The sequence below is a fragment of the Schistocerca nitens genome, chromosome 2, assembly GCF_023898315.1.
Source record: "Schistocerca nitens isolate TAMUIC-IGC-003100 chromosome 2, iqSchNite1.1, whole genome shotgun sequence".
NCBI lineage: Eukaryota > Metazoa > Arthropoda > Insecta > Orthoptera > Acrididae > Schistocerca > Schistocerca nitens.
This window is the reverse complement of record NC_064615.1, coordinates 430,645,911-430,668,634: the sequence shown is the minus strand read 5'-3', so window position 1 is coordinate 430,668,634 and position 22,724 is coordinate 430,645,911. Positions and strand designations below refer to the sequence as shown.

At 41.8% G+C, this 22,724-nt stretch overlaps 1 protein-coding gene across 1 annotated transcript; it reads right to left on the bottom strand.

The window, feature by feature from the left end:
- Positions 1 to 3,209: 3,209 nt before the first annotated feature.
- Positions 3,210 to 21,343, bottom strand: LOC126235070 (collectin-11-like). Its single transcript, XM_049943803.1, has 3 exons — positions 21,060 to 21,343; positions 12,276 to 12,469; positions 3,210 to 3,376 (listed from the first exon to the last, which is right to left on the bottom strand). The coding sequence occupies exons 1-3, from the start codon at positions 21,296 to 21,298 to the stop codon at positions 3,210 to 3,212; spliced, it is 600 nt and encodes a 199-aa protein (XP_049799760.1). The 5' UTR covers positions 21,299 to 21,343.
- Positions 21,344 to 22,724: the final 1,381 nt, after the last annotated feature.

Genomic DNA, 22,724 nt, shown 5'->3' with positions numbered 1-22,724 from the left:
AGCCTCTAGCATGTTTCCGCACATTCGTCAAAGGTAGGCAGAGAAGTGGACGACGCGCACGTAACTCAAGCCATAATAAACGGCGAGGGACTGTCATCCCTGATAGTGTACAATGTGTTACACTATTTCACCATTCACCAGTGCCGAGGACACAGATCTATCCTGCTATGTCATTTAGATGATGTGTCGATCTTCCCGGGGGGTGGTCTGGGTGATACTACCTAACCTGTTTCGTCGCTTCTACGGCCTTCTGTGAACCAATCTGCATACACATTGCACTGCCGCAAAATTCGCCCGACACAAGCAGCAACTTCCCGGATGAATGCATCACATGCTCTCATGCAAATAATGCACCCTCTTTCAAACTCGCTGTGTTGACTTTACGGTTCGCGCATACGTCTGCGAGGAATTCTCCACGTCTGCTCAAGTCACACTGATCCATTAACTTCGGTTTGTAGGGACTATCAGAGCCGCAGGCACATATTACCGGTAGGTGGTGTTGCGCCGATATCACCTTGAATGCGCGGGCTAACATGCTTCAAATACTAATCGTTTCTGCCGAACATACACATTGACATGACCTGTGAATACGAATATCTTATCTCCAGTTCTTCAAGATATCCTGTGTTTTTCTAAACGTCAGTGTTATATACTGGGTGATGAAAAAGTCAGTATAAATTTGAAAACTTAATAAACCACGGAATAATGTAGATAGAGAGGTAAAAATTGACGCACATGCTTGGAATGATATGGGGTTTTATTAGAACTAAAGAAAAGCAAAGTTCACAAAATGTCCGACAGATGGCGCTGGACATCAGAACTGCTACCGTGACGGGTGATAGGTACGCCGTTATGTTACAGAATCGCATCGTCCCCAGCCTGGCTGATAAACACCTGCTGGAACGTACGATGTTTATGCAGGATGGCGCTCCACCCCATATTGCTAGACGCGTGAAGGACCTCTTGCGTGCGTCGTTTGGTGATGATTGTGTGCTGAGCCGCCACTTCGTCATGCTTGGCCTCTCAGGTCCCCAGACCTCAGTCCGTGCAATTATTGGCTTTGGGATTACCTGACGTCACAAGTGTATCGTGATCGACCGACATCTCTAGGGATGCTGAAAGACAACACCCGAAGCTAATGCCTCACCATAACTCCGGACATGCTTTACAGTGCTGTTCACATTATTCCTAGACTACAGCTATTGTTGGCGAATGATGGAGGAGATATTGAGCATTTCATGTAAAGAACATCATCTTTGATTTGTCTTACTTTGTTATGCTAATTATTGCTATTCTGATCAGATGAAGCGCCATCTGTCGGACATTTTTGAACGTTTGTATTTTTTTGGTTCTAATAAAACCCCATGTCATTCCAAGCATGTATGTCAATTTGTACCTCTCTATCTACTTTATTCCGTGATTTATTCAGTTTTCAAATTTATACTGACTTTTTGATCATCCGGTGGTTCCCACTCGTTCCGCTTCTAGTAACAACGACCTTTATATTGTTGATGTAACGTCATTTTCAGATAGCACCAATGACAAACATAGACGGCTCCATACAGTTAAGACACACCGGTAGATCCAGAAGAAGGCCACTGTAACGTTGGTTTGTCCAGAATTATTTTTTATATTATGACGCCATACGATACTGAAAAAACTTTTATGTCAATCTAACATTGCAATCTTTTTACAAGAATAAAGACGCCACTAAGTAACGTGAAAACCCACATGGCGCGACTGTTTACAGTTCAGTATTTAGGTATTTGGTAGAGATTCTCTATGGGAAGGACGGCTGGGTTTATATGGCATGAAATTTATCTCGTCACACACAGGCGATCGATACAGAGATTCACTTTCAGATCGTATTAATCTGTTTTTCACCTTCAGATTCTCACAGAAAGCCTGTGTATTCAATGAGGCAATACACCACCTCATCGCTCGGTGGATCTTTTGACTTCAGAGTGATTGCATGGAACGTCTGATCATCTTACCTGAACCTTACACATCTGGAAGAGCACCATGTGAGTGCTTTGCTTTCACCTCTAACAGTTTCCGGGAATACTGAGCGTCGATTATGTGGCAATGGATCTGGACGATGGCTCAGTATTTTTCGGTATCTCGTGGAAAATGTGACACACCATTTTATCTACATCTACATCTACATTTATACTCCGCAAACCACCCAACTGTGTGTGGCGGAGGGCACTTTACGTGCCACTGTCATTACCTCCATTTCCTGTTCCAGTCGCGTGTGGTTCGCCGGAAGAACGACTGCCGGAAAGCCTCCGTGCGCGCTGGAATCTCTCTAATTTTACGTTCGTGATCTCCTAGCGAGGTATAAGTAGGAGGAAGCAATATACTCATCCAGAAACGCACCCTCTCGAAACCTGGACAGCAAGCTACACCGCGATGCAGAGCGCCTCTCTTGCAGAGTCTGCCACTTGAGTTTGCTAAACATCTCCGTAACGCTATCACGCTTACCAAATAACCCTGTGACGAAACGTGCCGCTCTTCTTTGGATCTTCTCTATTTTCTCTGTGAACCTGACCTGGTACGGATCCCACACTAATGAGCAATACTCATGTATAGGTCGAACGAGTTTTTTGTAAGCCACCTCCTTTGTTGATGGACTGCATTTTCTAAGGATTCTCCCAATGAATCTCAACCTTGCACCCGCCTTACAACAATTAATTTTATATGATCATTCCACTTCAAATCGTTCCGCACGCATACTCCCAGATATTTTACAGAAGTAACTGCTACCAGTGTTTGTTCCGCTATCATACAATCATACAATAAAGGGCGAGCTGGAGCTCTACTCGGCACTAGACAGACGAATGCAAATGCTCATGAGCATACAATGGAGACTGGAGCCTCTTAAACACACACTTTGGCTCGTCAGTGCAAAAAAGAGATTCGTCGAGTACTTTCAAAGGATTATTTCCAGTGTCGGCAACATGAGAACATAAATGCTGCATTAAAGATGGTGCACATATTGAGCTTCATGGGAAAGAATATGGTACAGATGGTGACAAGGTAAATTATTTTATTACATTACGATTTTATTTGCCTGTTGTTTTTTGTTTTTGTTTTTTTAACAGCTGTAAATTTGATTCTTTTTTCAGAATGAATTGGGTCACGTACAGGTATTTGTTCGGGGAACGCAAATTTCACGTGACCATCGACTCCGGTAGTTAGAATTCGTATCAGGGCGGCGGCAGCTCGCAGAGGAAGGCGAGCGGCAGGTGGCACGCGACGTCGAAGAGCGTGCCGTTGGGGTGCAGCGCCAGGCAGTCCTCATAGCCGTAGCCATCGCCATTGTCCGGCTGGCCCGCCTCCCACGCGTCGAATTCCATGTCCGACAGGTACCTGCCTGCGGAGAAAAAACAAACCAACGGCTGTGTCGTCGTTTTGTTCCTGTCCTCTATAATATTTTCTTGTTTGCATACTTTTCACAACCAATGTCTTTAAATTTCCTACTACATTTTACAAATGATTTCCTATTTTACTTCCACTGAAAAACTAGCTAGCGAAGTCTAAGCACTTCTACCACCAAAGTGCCATTTCTAACGTTATGCCTCAAATGCTGTTTCTGGAGCACCTTTTCTAATACCTCCCAGTTTGCTTGTATGTCGACTTATGATCTGCGATACTTTTGGCCGCCTGGTTCCAAGTATTTATTACGGGCGTTCAGTAAGTAATGCAACGCTTTTTTTCTGAAAGCAGGCAGGATTCCAAGACACCGCATTATTCCCCTGTTTCTCAAGACAATCTCCGTTCCATGCGACGGGCTTACGCCACCTTACTGGCAGGGCCTGTATGCTTGCATGGTACCGCCCTACTACTCTATGTCGGAGCTGACTCCTTGTTGCATCAGTTACCTTGGAGGAGGGCGGAGGGAGAATAGTATTTAACGTCTCCTAGACAACGAGCTCATTAGAGGCAGAGAAGAAGCTCCTATTAGCGAAGGATGGGTAAGGAAATCTGCCAAGCCCTCTCAAATGATCCATCCTGACATTTGGCTTAAGCAGTTTAGTGAAATCGAAGAAAACTTAAATCAGGATGGCCTGCCGCGATCATCATCCTGATTGTGAGTGTAGTGTGCTAACCGCATCAGTAACTTACCAGTCATCCACGTGAAGTGCATCCTTCCTTGGGTTAAACAGATGGAAGTCGGAAGGTGCGAGGTCATGGCTGCACGTTGGATGAGGAAAAACAGGTCGAATGAAGGTTTGTGAGCTTTTCTCAGGTGTGCAGACTTATGAGAGACCTTGTGTTTGCATTTTGCTGGTTACGAAGACGAAGTCGTTTCTTCAGTTTCCTCCCGGCTCCCCGAAGAACAAGATTTATCAACAGGACACTAAAACACGCTGGAGGTTGAAGATGAGCATTGCAAAAGGAGGTAGCCAACATCCTACCTGGAATATTTCGGTCCACAGTAGAGCAATTTTAAGCAACGTTTGGAACCTTGGAGTAAATATGGTACGCAATTAACAAGTGGTACGTTCTCATATGGAAATTAAAATGTATTTCTTTCACTAGGTTATCCGTTGTTTCTCCTAGGCATGTTCTTGTAAATGTTTCCACAAATTTCCTTGTCCTATGATCCCTCGTTTTTCTTGGTGGCCATCTCAAGTAGTCAAGGTACAATTATAACCACCCTGTACTTTATTTTTGTTGTTCTTAAACTGTAATACCAAGGAACATCCGATATCGTTGTAATAGGTATCTACGGATAAATAGAGTTACGACTACTAGTACTACTACTACTACTAGAACATCCGGAAGCACACTATTGATGTGATATTAGGTCTACATACCCTGTGTATCGTTAGCACCTTACCAAACCTGGGAGCGATCTTAGTTTGTTGACAATAGCGTACTTTGTCTGCTGCATGGAATGTAAATAAATGTAAGCTGTGACAGTGAATTTGTCAATATTACTTGTACTCAAAAGCCTTAGACGATCATGGAAGCGAAACAAAGTGAAGTACATAGTTTTATCCTGTTACAAAATTATTGCCGTAACGAATTTCTTTGACGTGTGTGTGAGGTAGGTGTGTTAAAAGTTCATGAGCTGCCACGCATCAACCTGCTATTGACAAGAATGGGGAAGACAGTTGGAGATGACCTTTAATCGTATTTCAGAACCTAATTTTGTATGACTGGACACGGAATTGCTCCCAGCACCTCCTGCTGCCAGTCCTGGGTTCTAATAACAGCGTCTACATACTCGATAAAAAGAAAGTGGCTTCACTAATTTTAAAAGTTTCAGCATCTCCCACGTGGACTATTCTTAAATTTATTTACTGGCGATCGCGGTTTCGGCTGTTGTACTACTCACAGGTAATACCTTATTATGATCTGCATTTATGCATATTCATTCATGTTAAGAGGAAACCATCCTCATTTTATATGTGCTTACATACTTCACGTAATATGCACATGTTGTTAGAGTTACAGCACATTTTGGTGATAGACGTACCAATTAATTAGCCTATTATACCTATTTTCATTCACTGCTTTCATATGGCATCATATTTTGGGGCAATTCAGCATTAAGAGAAAAATATTCATTGCACAAAAGCGTGTAATCAGAATAATAGCTGGAGCCCACCCAAGATGACCTTGCAGGCATTTACTTTAGGAACTCGGGATATTCACAGTATTCACTTATGAAATTCATTATTAATAATCCATCCCAATTCAAAAGCAGTAGCAAGTAGAAAAGGTGATCTCCTCTATCCTGTGTTAAAGCTGACTTATCCTATCACAAAAATCTTTGTTCATTTGCCAAATATCATTAAAAGTTTGACATATAGTCAACAACAATTTTAAAACAAAATGAAAAGATATCTGAATGATAACTCCTTCTGCTCAATATATTAACTTTTAGATATGAAATAGTAACTGTGAAACAAGGTATATCGTCTAAAGAAAACTTATGTTAAACTGACATGTTCCACATCATTACGCACTGTCGTATTCGTAATCTGTGGAACAATTATTAATGTAATGTAATGAAATAAGATTCCTTGTCCTCTGCAAAATAGCATATCGGTTAATATAAAGATTTCGATCGAATTCATCTCAAAACTGAACCGTTGATTATCATTGAGCGTGTTCCAGGTGTGCCATTCGTCATGTTTTAATATAATGCAGAACTGTTTTGGCGTTTATGCAACTGTGTCGGTTACAATTTGTCGTATCGTACAGAACTGTGTTCGCTGCCTTTAGAAGCGAATCACCCACTCCAAAAGTGACAATGGTCACGCGACATGGGCGCGGAGCTTGAGAAAGCTTTGATGGATGGCTACCTTTGTGCTTGGGCAACGGCAGACCAATGGAAGAACTGCCAATATTCGTTACATCTAGTACTATTATTTAATGTTTGAAAGGTTAAAACCCATCTATCAATGCTTAAGCTTCTACGCAAATTGATGTCTTCATAACAACAGCCAGCCGGACTGGCCGTGCGGTTCTAGGCGCTACTGTCTGGAGCCGAGCGACCACTACGGTCGCAGGTTCGAATCCTGCCTCGGGCATGGATGTCCTTAGGTTAGTTAGGTTTAATTAGTTCTAGGTTCTAGGCGACTGATGACCTCAGAAGTTAAGTCGCATAGTGCTCAGAGCCATTTGAACCATTTGAACCATAACAACAATTTCAATTATTACAAATTAACCAGCAAAAATTAACAAAATAATTAGATCTCTGCTATGAATATCAGCGGAAATTCCCAAAGTATCACGAAAGAGGGCCATGTGCAGACAGGTGGGAAACACAGTTTATGATTAACTTTAGTAAATCATCGATTAGCCTGCTTGACATGAACAAGTATCATACATTTATGGAAGTGGCTTACTGTATAATTTTGCCCCAGGAAACATTAGTTTGAAATTAATAGACGATGAATTAATGTTTAATATTTGTGGTTAATAAGTATTATGATCAGACTCCGCGAACATTACAGTGGTTTATTTCTTTTGACTGGCTCTCGCCTAGTACTGACTGTATTACATTGGTGAAATTTTCCTGACTACCTTGGAACACTAAATAAGATAGCATCCTATGTATTTAAGGACTTGGAACATTATTGTAATGATGCAGTAACAATCGCAAAAGCCGCGGTGAACGGCAGTGATGAAAATTGCATGCTAGAAACCACGACCTGACAAGATGAATTCCATTGGGGACAATGATACAGCAGGCCAAAACTAGAAAAAAGAGGAAAACACTCAGCACTAACTGCTAGAATTTACGCTTGTGGTTTATAGAACGTGGTAACTTCACATCAGGGACACTTTACGACGTTATCATATTTAGATGCAGTAATGTATCGTTACAGGAAGATTCACTAATTGATCATTCCCGTCGGATGAAGAGGAACCACTACACTGTGAACGTAAGTGAAGATACGTCAGACGTTAAAATCTTCCTTAAGATGAGTTCTAAAGTGGTAATAAAAGATATTCCCTAGTAAAATCACCATGTATGTGCCAAAATTATACTGTTCTACAAGTAATTTGGACATTATGTCATCGACCAATAGCCTATGAAATTTTTCAATGGTGTATACCATATGCCTATCATTTTCTAACATTTTAAGTATTTAGCCACAGAGTTAAATAATGTTATTACACACTTTAAAATTGTAGACGTGCGGTATTCGACATTTTAAAAGTTTTAAAGACACTCAGAGATGGAACACTGTGGAAATTAGTTGCAGAGCTACAGAATTGTGGTGGTTGTAATTCAATCTATCTAAGATAATCAATGTAAATAACGCTCGATAACTGGTAGCTCTCGACAAATATCATATAGCTAAGCAGCCACAACGAAATTAGAAGTTTTTGTTACAAATACTTGGCATGTATTCCTTGCTCATTCTGTATCTACGTCTTCATCCGAATTTTTTATGTAAAACCACTTAAAACATTTTATATGAAACAAATTAATTAATATTCTACATCTTTATTCTACTTATCTGCATATTTATTTCCCTCCATCGTCACCCAGACGACGAACATATTTCCCCCAACCAGAGACCAGTTTGTTGATGTCGTCCCTGTGGAATGTTTGACTTTTAGAGACACAACCTCACCTCTGCTTGCACCGCTTCATCGATATCAAAGTGAAGTTCTCGAGAGGGTTCTTTAAGTTCTGGGAACAGATGAAAATCGGAGGGGATTATTCGGGACTGTATGGAGGACGATGAATGATAGTGAACTCAAGGCGTCGGATCTTTGCTGATGTCGAAGCACTCGTGTGTTGTCTGGCATTGTCATGCTGAAGAAGAGGATGCCCCATGTGTGGACGAACTCTTCAAATTCGAAACCGGCAAGCGGTTTCTCACGGACCGATATAGCTCCGCTCCACACCCCGACATTAGGCAATACAATTCTAAGCCCTCTAGTGGCAGCAGGCTCTAAATATGTAGACAGAAGGATATCTAAAGTAAATGTCGGAGGTACTTTCTGTGTGCCACCTACCCCCGAGAGTGGTATGCGGGAGAACTGTTGGTTAAGCCCCTGAGTGAACTGTAGTATATCTGATTTTACGTTGAAGGCCGGTTTTTTGTTTTCATCAGTCTTTTGAGTGGTTTGATGCTGTCCGCTACGAATTCCTCTCCTGTGCCATCCTCTTAATATCAGAGCAGCACTTGCAACCTACGTACACAATTATTTGTGAGATGTATTCCAATCTCTGGCTTCCTCTATACATTTTACTCTCTACAGCTCGCTCTAATACTATGTAAGTTATTCCATGACGCCTTATTAGATGTCCTGCCATTATGTCCCTTCCTTATGTCAATGTTTCCCATATATTGATGTGCTCCGAGTAGAACCTCCTTATTCCTTACGTTATCAGTCCACCTAATTTTCAAGATTCTTCTGTAGCACCACATCTCAAATGCTTCAATTCTCTTTTGTTCCGGCTTTCCCAGTCTATGTTTCACAGCCATATAATGCTGAGCTCCAAACGTACATTCTCAGAATTTTCTTCCTTAAATTAAGATCTTGTTCGATACAAGCAGACTTCTCTTGGCCAGCAATACCCTTTTTGCCAGTGCTAGTCTGCTTTTTACTTCTTCCTTGCTCTGTCCGTTTGGGTTGTTTTGCTGCCTAGGTGGCAGAATTCGTAAAACTTCATCCACTTCGTGACCGTCAATGCTGATGTTAATTTCTCGCTGCTCTCATTTTTGCTTCTTCTCAATACTTTCATCTCACTTTGGTTTACTCGTAATCCATATTCTGCAATCGCTAGAGTGTTCATTCGATTCAGCAGATCCTGTAATTCTCCTTTACTTTCGCTGAAGATAATAATGTCATGAGCAAATCTTATCATAGATATCCTTTCACCTTGAATTTAAATTCCACTCTTGAACCTATGTTTCTCTTCGATTATTGTTTCTTCGATGTATACATTGAACACAATGTCTTATACCCTTCTTAATTCGAGCACTTGGTTTTTGGTCTTCCACTATCATTATTCCCTCTAGGCTCTTGTTGTATATCAGCCGTCTCTACCTATATCTTACCCCTATTTTACTCAGAATTTAGAATACCTCGCACCATTTGACATTGTCGAACGCTTTTCCTAGTCGATAAATCCTATGAAAGCGTCTCGATTTTTCTTTAGTCTTGCTTCCATTATGAGCCGCAACGTCAGAACTGCCTCTCTGGTGCCTTTACCTTTGTCAGTTTGCAGCTGTCCCTGATTTCGGAATCTCTGTCCGAACATGATGTTGTCTAATTGAAATCATCTCGTGTCTCCCCGCCTTTTTCAAGTATAGTTCTACCTCTTGTGATTCCTGACCAGAGTAATCGCTGTTAGTAGCTGCAGTTTATTTCAGAACTCAATTAGTCTTGTTCCTCGCTCATTCATAGTACGATACCCATATTCATCCGTAACCCTTTCCTGTACTCCTTCCCCTACAACCGCATTCCAGGCCCCCATGACTATTAGATTTTCATCTCCCTTTACGTATACTGAATCACTATCCTTACAAAGTTATAATTGCTGTATGAAGAATGCGTTAACAGTAAACTGTGAAATCGTTTGGAGCACACTACATGGAGGACATGTTGCTTGACATGTGGAAGCGTAAACTTCCGCAATCGATATAATCTTCAGTAAATGTCTTACGAGAGTGTGGTCAAGTTGATTTTTCTAACTTGATCAAAGCGAATGTCTGAATGGTTCCTTACAACCTTACAAAGGACACAGCCAGTTTTGTTCGCCGACTTTGCCCGATCCGAGCTTGTGCTCCGGCCGTAATGACAATAATGTCCACGGAACGTTGAACAGCGTGGTCCCTTTCTCAGTTTTTATGAGGAATTATTCTGCCATCATTTAAAGATCTCTTCGTAAGTGTCTCAACCCACCACTCTGGCGAAGGCTACCTGCAGCGGCCGCTAGAACCTTGGTTTCTATAACAATATGATGAAGAGTTCACATATCCTGAGAAGTTTTACTGAAGTAGCGCCTGGTGGTGAGAATATTTTATGTGTGTCAGATTCTCTCATCGCATCTGTTTACTGTGGCGTTAACGAAAACCCATTACTACGTACAGATTTTTCATGAAAACCAACCTCTTTAGAATGCTGTTGAATTTGCGAAGCACACTCAGAGGCTTATCTTTGCCCTCGAGGTTACAGCTTGTAGCAGTTAGAAGCGTTAGGGTTTTTGTTTCCATCATTACCACGAGATTTTGGAAACAGCTGTTCCTGGAATTTTGGCCTGCATAAGAAATTTGTGACATGCGGCCTACCATTTTTGTCGTTCACTGTCTATTGTTCCGCTATTTCCTCCTTACTGTCTGCGGTAGTAATGTGTGAACACTAATGTCTAATGGAAATGGTGTTTGGTAAATTTCTTGCAGGCGAGTTGGTGCAGTGAACACTTGACTCTTATTCGTGAAGACTGGGGTTAAGACTTCCGTTCGACCATCCAGATTTAGATTTTCTGTGATTTTCCTAACTTGATCAAAGCAAATGTCTGAATTGTTCCTTACAAAGGACACAGCCAGATTTCTTCGCCAACTTTGCCCGATCCGAGCTTGTGCTCCGGCCGTAATGACAATAATGTCTACGGAACGTTGAACAGCGTGGTCCCTTTCTCTAAAATACGATCAGTAAGTGCCGTTGTACCGTCGTAACAGCCTGATACAAATAGCTCTACAACACACGCTCTCTCGGCGCCTGACGCTATATTCAAAAATTGGTTCAAATGGCTCTGAGCACTATGGGACTTAACATCTATGGTCATCAGTCCCCTAGAACTTAGAACTACTTAAACCTAACTAACCTAAGGACAGCACACAACACCCAGCCATCACGAGGCAGAGAAAATCCCTGACCCCGCCGGGAATCGAACCCGGGAACCCGGGCGTGGGAAGCGAGAACGCTACCGCACGACCACGAGATGCGGGCGCTATATTCACTAAGCACGTATCACCCGATGGGAAAAACGGAAACCGCAGGAACGAAACGGAACAGTTCGACGATATGGAAGCATCATTTCGTAATATTATATAGAAAATAGCATTTCTATCATACTGGAACTTCAATACTTTTATGTAAATGACGTAATACACGTGGAAGACTTTTTAATCGCCTGGCACGTGAACGTGAAATACTGTCTCTCCATTTGGGCACTTGTAAGACATCTTATAATACAACCGTAGATGGAACGCAATCCGAGGTGTCACTGGTAATGAAAATTCGAATTTTACAAGAGTCCTTTGAATGAATGAATGAATCTATCAATCAGCAATCAAAATCTAAGAACCATACTCATGTTGGGTATGTACGTATAAACTGAGATGAATCAAGTATCACAAATTATTGATCTACAGCACCGATTTTTCACGTTAGAAAAATCGGGAATGTATAAGACGATTTGCTTTAAATGAGCCGCCTTTCTGTCTGGCGAGAATTCAGTAATCTTACGAAACACGGAAGAAAAAAAAAAAACGTTTTATAGCAGTGTTAGAAATATTCTTATTGTAAAGGGAGCTGCTGGGTCGGAAACTGAATTCTGATATATAAACAACATGTGACCGAATATGAAGGAAGAAAAATATGTTTGTCTGTATTCGAAAATAAGAATTTCAAACCCATAAATCAATATATAATGCAGTCTACAGTGATTATTAATATTGTAGGTAGAAGATGGAGGGTATGAAGACTTCAAAACGTAACGCACTTGCTTTGTAAGTCTAAATGCAGCCAAAAGATCAAAATGATGCTTTCCAGACGCGATCACTTACTGTTGTCGTTGGTGATGAAGCTGCCTTCCGACTGCAGATCGGTGAGCCCGACGTACACGTGTCTCGCCGCTGCGGGTATGAGTCTGATCATGGCCTCCGCCCGCCGCCACGTGTCCGGCACCGCCAGCGCGCCGCCGTCCGCCTCGCACACCTTCTGCGCCGAACTGTAGGCCACCTTGTCCTGCGTGTACAGCCTGACGGCAACGCAAATACAGCACATTTATGACAGCCTTAATTGATGTTGTTGTTGTTGTTGTGGTCTTCAGTCCTGAGACTGGTTTGATGCAGCTCTCCATGCTACTCTATCCTGTGCAAGCTTCTTCATCTCCCAGTACCTATTGCAACCTACATCCTTCTGAATCTGCTTAGTGTATTCATCTCTTGGTCTCCGATTTTTACCCTCCACGCTGCCCTCCAATACTAAATTTGTGATCCCTTGAAGCCTCAGAACGTCCTACCAACCGATCCCTTCTTCTGGTCAAATTGTGCCACAAACTTCTCTTCTCCCCAATACTATTCAATACCCATCTAATCTTCAGCATTCTTCTGTAGCACCACATTTCGAAAGCTTCTATTCTCTTCTTGTCCAAAATCTTTATCGTCCATGTTTCACTTCCATACATGGCTACACTCCATACAAATACTTTCAGAAATGACTTCCTGATAACGTCTGCTAAAACTATTTCTGGTAAAACCCTAAACTCGGCGTTAGGATGAAATATTTGAAGCAATTAAAGTTACATGACGAAATACGTTCTAGGATGTGTGAATAGAAGGTGTATCAAAACCGTTTATTAATTCAAGGAAAAAACTCAGACTGTTCCTGTGAATATAGGAACAGTCGGTAGTGGGATGATCAAAGGGAAAGATGATCCACATCTCTCCGTTAGCATATTGGAGAGTATTACCATAGTCGTTAACTGGACGTACTCCCTACACCCGGATAGTATAACTATGACGACCACCTATAGGCTAGTATTGCACCTTACGATAGACCGGTACCGTCCTGCCGGCCGGTGTGGTTCAAATGGTTCAAATAGTTCTGAGCACTATTGGACTTAACATCTATGGTCATCAGTCCCCTAGAACTTAGAACTACTTAAACCTAACTAACCTTAGGACATCACACAACACCCAGTCATCACGAGGCAGATAAAATCCCTGACCCCGCCGCGAATCGAACCCGAGAACCCGGGCGCGGGAAGCGAGAACGCTACCGCACGACCACGAGCTGCGGACCCGGTCGGTGTGGCCGTGCGGTTCTTGGCGCTACAGTCTGGAACCACGCGACCGCTACAGTCGCAGGTTCGAATCCTGCCTCGGGCATGGATGTATGTGATGTCCTTAGGTTGGTTAGGTTTAAGGGGCTCCGGAAAGGCTCAAAATCATGAAAAGTTCAATTTTTACGTTTTTGCGTTTTCTGAATCTCCAGACTATTACCTTTTAATAGATATATAATTTATTCAATTCCGAAGACTACAACTATTTTTAATTTTTTTTTTGAAATGTGTTCAACATGGGCGTGACCCACTGTGGCGCTGTTAAACTGCTGTCAAATGGTGTTATTATTAACGTCCGTGTTCATCAGGTACATTTTAGTGATGTGAGATAAAGTATGTGTTGTCGCTAACCTGTGATGGTTCAATATATATCGCTGGTATGATTGTCGATTGTTTCATGTTTATTTACTCTGTCGTTATCTCGAAGGGAAGGTTAACTGACAGTGTAATTGACAAAATACAGAACTATTATGGAATGGCTATTAGGGAAAATACACAAAGAGTCGACGAAATGAAGAAGGCTGTTTGGGCTCTTTTTTTTCATACTTCTTCAACCGATGAAAATCCCCAACATAGCTTGTGTCCCAAAGAAGAAGACAGTTGGTGTAAATATAACAAAGGATTGCTAACTGGTGAAGTGTACACTCATAAGCATAGTCTGCCTCGTGCAATAATGGAGGTGATAAAACCTATTTTCAGAGACATAGCAGCAACTGAACTGTTGAAAAAGTGTATTCACGGAAAAACTCAAAACCCCAATGAAAGTGTAAATAGTGTTATATGGTCGAGAATCCCCAAGACTGTATTTGATGGAATAGAAACACTTCACTTTGGTGTGTATGATGCTGTTGCGACTTTCAATGATGGCAACATTGTAAGGTGCAAGGTATTTAGAAATATGGGAATGAAGATAGGTTCTAACATGGTACGAGCGATGCTTGCTTTAGACAAGGAACGCCATCGGGCTGCAGACAGGGCTGTAAAGAGTCTAGAAATACAAGCAAGAGTAAACAGGAGGAGGAACAAGAGGAAGCTGGAGGAGGAGTTTGCAGAGGATGAAGATAATCCATCCTATGGACCTGGAATGCACTAAAAAGTTAATCCAATCTTTGTCGCTCGATTCCCAAAACTTTTATTTTCTCATACTAATTACATGTTTTCTAAGGATCTTCCAAACATATTTGTTTCAAACTTTCAGTAAATGTTACACAGTACCTTCTGCATAATTTAACACAGCCTTTTTCCAAAAAACTGTATATTTTTGAATATATAAATAAAAAATTGAAAAAAATGTTGTGAATTTTCATTACAATTGAAAAAAAATCATCTTTAATAACTGAACTAAAATTTTGTAAAATCCCTGTGTTAAGTTGTAGTCCATATTCCAATAAATAATCTGTAAAAAGTTCAACTTCCTACCTCAAATACTTTGTGAGGAAAGATGTAATTTATAAGCGTTATTTTAACATTGCAAGTATAGGGCGTTCCGGAGCCCCTTAAGTAGTTCTAAGTTCTAGGGGACTGATGACCTCAGAAGCTAAGTTCCACAGTGCTCAGAGCCATTTGAACCATTTGGTGCCGTCCCAGTCAGAACTGCCAATGCTGTGGCCTACACAGTCACCCCGACCCTCGTCAGTGTACATTTCTGCAGTCTTTTTTTCAGCTGAGATGTTCGACAATCCTAGACGTAACGTCATACATGAGAGGTGGAAACGCGTAACGCATCCAGGAAAATTGTTGTACATGATCGTTTTGGCGGTCCAGGTGTTGCGATGTGGAGAGGCATAATTTTCCAGGTTGGTACTGACATCCAAATACTTGAACACGGTACACTTACCGTCCTATGTTATTGCGCCACTGCACTCCCTCACCTTTTCAAAGGCGCATTCGGCCCTGACTTCACTTTTATTGGTGACAATGCACGAACATGTCGAACTGCGGTGGTAGCGGAGCTCTTAGAAAGAGATGATTTTCAGTGAACGGAATGGTATGCCAGTTTCCCCGATTTAAAACTTATCGAGCACGTGTGGAATGCATGCGGGTGACGTATGGTAGCACGTCCACGTATACGAAAGACATCCATAAGTTGTCGATCGTGCTGGTGGGAGAGGGAACGCCCTACTACAAGAATTCCTTACCATCCTTGTGGAAAATATCGGAGCATGTGCAGAGCATGCACTGCCATCTATGGTAATCTCCCACCCTATAAGGAAGCATGTCCTGCATTTTGTAAGGTCCACAGGATCAACGTAAATTGCGGTAGCTTCAGTGAAATTATTGTCATCAAACAAAAGTGTCATTTATTTTCGTCTCATCGCATATTTGCCTTCGGTTTTAATATCATTTATCATAAAGAACAGATTATATTTGCACCTTATAAATTGTAAATAGTACTTAATTATTAGATACTAAAGAAAAAGGGTTATTCTTAAGAGTACAGAAGGTGTCCTTTTCGAAGAACTGTAAATTTATTAAAAGTCTGCTTTGCATTTCCTTGTTTTGAGCAAAGAAAACTCGTTGATTATGATATTTAAGTCACGTTTAGCATCCGTGTATTTCAATCGACAACTTATCTAAACTGGACGGTGTTTCCACCCATTCTTGACCTTAAGTAGTCTGTTATGACCATGAATTTGCTGAAACTGCGATGAAAAGAAGCTGCGGGACTGACACTGTCGAATATCGTTAAATCCATTTCGGTTTTTTGATAAGCCTCTCTTAAACTCATATGTGGAAAACAACTTCAATATACCAAAACGACAAGTCGTACCAGTGCTCTTCATCTTCTTTTTCACATGGAAACTGAAAGCAGCTATTTCATTAACTACCTCCGCCGTATCAATATCTCTGCGGTATTTCGCACTAAAATCACTCCTCAATATAAGGTGCAGGGCTTTCATTCAAAGCATTTTCTGTCTGGAAATGTACATAAGGAGGACTATACATGAAGCGTTCAGCGAATTCGGAATAAAGTTCTATCAACTTGACAGAAAATTAACTTGCTCATATTGAGTTATAGGGGGCATCTGTAAATATCCAGCTTGAAGAAAGACGCGCTAGTAAAACCCTCATTTAGGATGACCGGTTTCGGTAAACAGAGCTACCATCATCTGATCTCAGTACAGGTTAATACATACTCCGAATTTGAGCTATACATGTACTCGTTATCTTAATTACCTGGACAGCTGCCGTTAGATGTATTTTCAGGTCAAAGTCAAAACCAGTTCGTACATTATCTTCAGTGCTGAAACCAGCATATAGGACCCTTGTGTGACGTACACTTGCGTAGTGCTCGATTTGTTTGGGATTCCCATCATGTTGTAATGAAGGAAGTCATCGAAGAAATTCAGAGGCCTGCTGCTAGATTTGTAATCGCTAGGTTCAAAAATTGTTCAAATGGCTCTGAGCACTATGGGACTTAACATCTGGGGTCATCAGTCCCCTAGAACTTAGAACTACTTAAACCTAATTAACCTAAGGACATGACACACACTCATGCCCGAGGCAGGATTCGAACCTGCGACCGTAGCGGTCAGGCGGTTCCACACTGAAGCGCCTAGAACCGCACGGCCACACCGGCCGGCTATCGCTAGGTTCGAAGCAAGTATTAGGGAGATGCTTCGTGAACTGAAACGGGAAATCCCTGGTAAGGAGACGACTGTCTTTTCGTGAGGCTTTATTGAGAAAGTTTAGAGAACTTGCATTTGAGGCATAATGCAGATCTATTCTACTGCCGCCAACACACATTTCGCCTAAAGACAGCGAAGATAAGATGAGAGAAATTACGACTCGTACGGAAGCTCATAGCCAGTCGTTTGTTACCCGCTCTATTTGAAACTGGAACAGGATAGGAAACAGTTAGTAGTGGTGTCCTCCAGCGTGCACCGTACGGTGGCTTGCGTGGTACGTGTGTAGATATAGATGAGCAGATTGTTCGGAAACTATCGAAATCTCAGAACAGGTGGAAGTCACTCATCTTTGGTTAGTCACCTCAAATGGATCAGTACCAGCTACGCTTCTCACCACCATTGCCTCTATGACATCGCTCCGCTGTGTAGGACTGCTGAATTCGTCGTCTGTCCCGCATATACGGATGTGAGACTGTATCAGCAACGCTTGACTACAGGTAATGGCTCGAAAACATATCTTGTGGATGTCGCACTACTAAGACGTAAGTAAAGTGTAACACAGAGAAGCTGCTCACGTTATTGTGAAGTGTCACTGATTTCGGCTTGTGATAAAAAATCTAGAATTTCACGAGTCAGTGCCTTGTACTTAGTTTTTTTTTCGTTGACTTTAGTTTTTACCAGGATAGGAGGATGTGACGATATAACTTGTATTCATGTCTCATGGCCAGTAATTACTGTAACTGTAAAAGTGCTTCTATTGTATAATGATGTTGGTTACAGCATAATTTCCCTACGTTATATCTTGCTGTCTGACAAACAAAATTTACATAGAAGTATTATTCTCAGTCTGTAATTGCATCTTACAAACTACTTTTCTTTCCGAGTTATCAGCCTTCTGACTGGTGTTACGCGGCCCGCCACAAATTTCTCTCCTGCGTCAGACTTTTTGTCTGAGAGTAGAAGTTGCGACCTGCGTCCTCATTTACCTGGTGAATGTATTCCAATCTCTGTCTGTCTCTGCAGTTTTTACCTCCAGCATCTCCCTCTAGTACCATGGCAGTTATTTATAGACACCTTAAGAGGTATACCATCGTCCTGTCCCATGTCCTTGTCGGCGTCTTCCATATATTCCTTTCCACGCCGATTCTGAGGAGAATCTCCTCATTTATTACTTCATCAGTCCACCTCATTTTCAGTATTATTCTGTAGCACTACATCTCAAAAACTTCGAGTCTCTTTTGTTCGATTTACCACAGTTCATGTCTCACTACCGTAAAATGCTGTGCTCCGAAAGTACATTCTCAGAATTTTTTCCCCCAAATTAACACTTATGTTTGATATTAGTTGACTTCTCTTGGCCAGGAATGCCCTTTTTGCCAGTGCTAGTCAGGTTTTTATTTCCTACTTGCTCCGTCTGTTATGAGTTATTATATTGCCTAGGTAGCAGAATTCGTTAACTTCGTCTACTTCGTGATCCCAAATTCTGATGTTTTCTCTCTATTCTCGTTTCTGCTACTCCTCATTACTTTCCTCTTTCTTCGATTTACTGTTAATCTATATTCAGTACCCATTATAATATTCATTCTATTCAGCAGATCACGTAATTCCTCCTCTCTTTCACTCGGGATAGCTGTGTCATCACCGAATATCATTGATATCCTTTCACTGTGAATTTTAAATAAACTTCCGAAACTTCTGCTTGTTCGATGTGTACACTGAATAGGTGAGGCGAAAGACTTTATCCCTATATTATACTCTTTTTAATCTGAGCACTTCGCTCTTGGTCTTCCAGTTCTATTTTTCCCTCCTGTTTCTTATACATACTGTATATTACCCGTCTTTCCATGTAGCTTATCGCTATTTTTGACAGAATTTCGAACATTGTGCACCATTTTACATTGTCGAACGCTTTTTCTACGTCGACAAATCCTGTGAATGTTCCATTATCTACAGAAACTGTCTCTGTGGTGTTTTTATCTTTGCTAAAGCCAAAGAGATCTTCCTCGAAATATTATAATGGAATGAAAAAGTTCTTATACATTTATTTGATTAAAGAACGTGAGAAAATCCGTTGGGCTATGGGTCATGAGATTCGGGTCACTATTCGTGTAGGTGTATACAGCTTACAATTATCTTCGTCGAGTCAAATTTAATTGAGGTGGAAAAACTAGACGATTGCACGATGCATCTGCAATGAGCGAACAGGATTTGAAAACAATGTTTTATGGATACCAACCTGCTCCATATTGGCAGGTTTCTTGCGAGTGATTTTTGCATCACACCTGATTCAGATGCTTCCAAGATGTACGTCTTATCGAGATTGTTAGAGCCACGCGATTATAATTATTTTGATGATTTTTCGCTAGAAAGAACATTGCCATTACCACTTCATCTCTTCCATGTATTGAAGGTATCCATGCACGTTTTAGTTGGACTTGTTGGAAACTTTTTCAGTTTCTTATCCCGTGGGTCGTGTAATAGTCGCATTTCCTCAAGTGTCAATAGGCCGTCTGGTATCTCATGTTTCTACATGGTATATTCAGCTATGTAGTAAGTTGTCTGGATTGCCCAATTAGTCTCTCGAGACAGCATTTTAATCTTATCGTTCTGAATTACTATAGGTCTCTCAGGAAATTTAGTACACATGTCATAAAAATGACCAAGAGCAGATAGAGATTCGATACAAGCTCATTGTATTAGGAAGTACTCTCAAATGTTATTGTCTTGTAAGTGCTAGTTTGTATGTAACGTCTGATATCGTATCAGAACGATGTAACTGATTATCGATGTGACTAGGAAATCGAGTTTCTTTAAATATACAAGTTGTTTTTGCCGTTATCCGCTCGTGTAAACTCTGATTAGAGAATTAAGATAGGTGATAATGACTGCATCAATGGACTTGCTTTAAACAGAAGTAGCGCTGAATTGTGGACCTAGAGACATGTGTAGACGGGCGGTCATTGTATGCACAGAGATGCTGAAAGAAAGCATGTAGGGAGACGTACTTGAAGTTGGACGTTAATACTCCTTTGCAAAGGTGGCCAATGATTCTGTTGTGGTGTGCATACACAAACTCTGAGTCTGAGATATTATTATCGCGAGTAGTTCAGAGTGAACGGCAGTTATTGAGAGGAATCTAAGTGGTCGGTCGCAGCTTGCAGTGGAGAGAAGCCGCGCGACATTAGACGTCGCAGCCTGCCGTGGTCGTGTTAGTAGCGTCGGAGGAGACTTTGCTATTAATTGAGGATTTTCTCTTTTTGGTAATTTGCCTTCGTTGTTGTTGGTTGATTGCGCGCTGGAGGGATTTTGTCACATCTGTGTAGGCATTCATTGGGAGTAATATTCGTATCTTCGTTGTGGCCAGAAACGTGTTTATTGAGTATAGACATTGTGTAATAATTAAAAGTCTGTGTAAAGTTTGTCAGTGTTTAAATAAATATATATTGCAAAAATAGTTTTTATTGGTTTCTTTCATTTTTTTACCGTTTAGGGCTAGTTGACCAAATCCCTCCTGATCATTTAATTTCTTTACATATAAAAATATGGCAGTAGTTATTGTAATTATTATGACCATGCATTGTATCCTGCATGGAACGCTGTATTGCTTTTGAAATATTTTAGCATGATGACGCAGTTGCAGCGGCAAGACAAGAAAAGTTGTCTGTTGCATACAGGAGCGTTGCAGAACAGTTGTTTGTCAGATACTTGAGAAAAGATTGTTTTATGATTTGTAGGAAGAGAAATTAATTTTTGTTTTTTTTTCTGTTGCAAGCTAGAATTCTAATTCTGTCAGAGATCCAACGACACGTATTTCCGTACGTCTTTCAACAGAACTAGTAATAAATTTAAAAAATAATTACAAACTCGTTTCATACTTGAGGAAAGCCGAGGCGCCGTCCACGTATCGGTAGCCGGCGGGGAGGGGGCCGGCCTGCGGCCGCTCGCAGAGAAACGGCGCCGGCACCTCGCACTTGAGCCCGTCCAGCCGGCCGTCGTCCGTCATCACGACGCACGTGTCGTCTTCGCTGCCGTGGCCCGGCTCCCCGTAGCGCCACTCCTGGTACGTCGCTATTTGTCCTGCAACAAGCACAACTGTGACCGGACACCTGTCCATGTTTCAAACTGTTCGCCAAATACGAGGGCTGTTCAATTCCCGACTCTTTCCTACATAACGTCCTTTCAATGCGACGGCCTTACGCCGTCTTACCGGTAGGACCTGTGTGCCCGCATGGCGCCACACTACCGTTCGACGTCAGAGCCAACGTATTGCTGCATGAATAACCTCCACATCACGCACATACTGCTTCCAATAGAGTGCTTCCTTCATTGGGCCGAACAGATGGAAGTAGGAACGTGCGAGATCCTGCGTGTACCGTGGGTGACCCAGAAAAGTCCGATGAAGTTTTGTGAGCTCCATCAGATGCGCAGACTTCTGAGAGGCCTTACTTTCGCATGGAGAAGGAGAAGTTCGTTTGCATATTTGTGGCGACGAGCACGCTGAAGTTACGCAGCTAAGAGGTGATCGTTGCACCATGAGGGAGCGCATGGAACAGACCAACACCTTCATAGTCCCAGAAGACCGTCACCATGACTTTACCGGGTCAGAGTACGATCTGTAACTACCTCTTCGGAGGATGTATGGTGGACTGCGGTTCAAAGTGATGAATCCATGTTTCATTGCCTGTGACGATGATCGACAAAAACCTGACACGATCAGCCTCGTAACGTGCAAGCAGTTCCTTTTTCTTTATGGTCCAGTCCTGCAGCGAGGTGTTTGATTGTGATCGAATGAGATTATAGCACGTTGCAACTCCGCAGGAGTCACAGCTGTGTGCGCCCGGCCAGCAAAGGAGAAATCGGACGCGTTTGCGCGACTCTAGCTGCGATGATGACATGCGCCTAGCCCAACGACTCACCGTGCTCTTGTTCGCTGGCAGATCTCCGTAGACACTCTGAAAGCGCCTACGAATATCTGCGATTTTATGGTTTTCCACCAAAATAAGCTCAATGACAGCTCTCTGCTTGGAAGGCACCTACGTTACAGATGACGTTTTGAAGGCTGCGTGTAGCGCCATTACATATGAGATCTTCATGAAACTGTAGGGGCTGAAGTGGGGTTATTCCATTATGTCCTACTTCAAATTCCACATTTTTTCAAACGAAAATTGATCGAGAAAAATCTCTTGCACTATATATTACACGCTCCTCGTAGACAGAGGAGAAAATCATCTTCCGTGTCCCCTGGAATGAGCGGAATCAACTGTTCACAAAAAAGGGCAGTAGATCAATCTCTTACAATTGATGCAGAATGCTAGAATATATTATAATCTCCAACACTATGAAAACAAGCTTCTATTAAAATCTCAGCTCTTTTCAGGAAAACTCACTGACGTGAAGCATTGTTTGCTTTATCTGTGCACGATATCTTGAAACAGTAGACTTCTGAAAGGCTTTCTACGGCGTGCCACATTACTGACTACTAATTGAGACACGGTCATACGTAATGTCTTTGTAAATATGTGATTTGTCTAGTAGAGCCC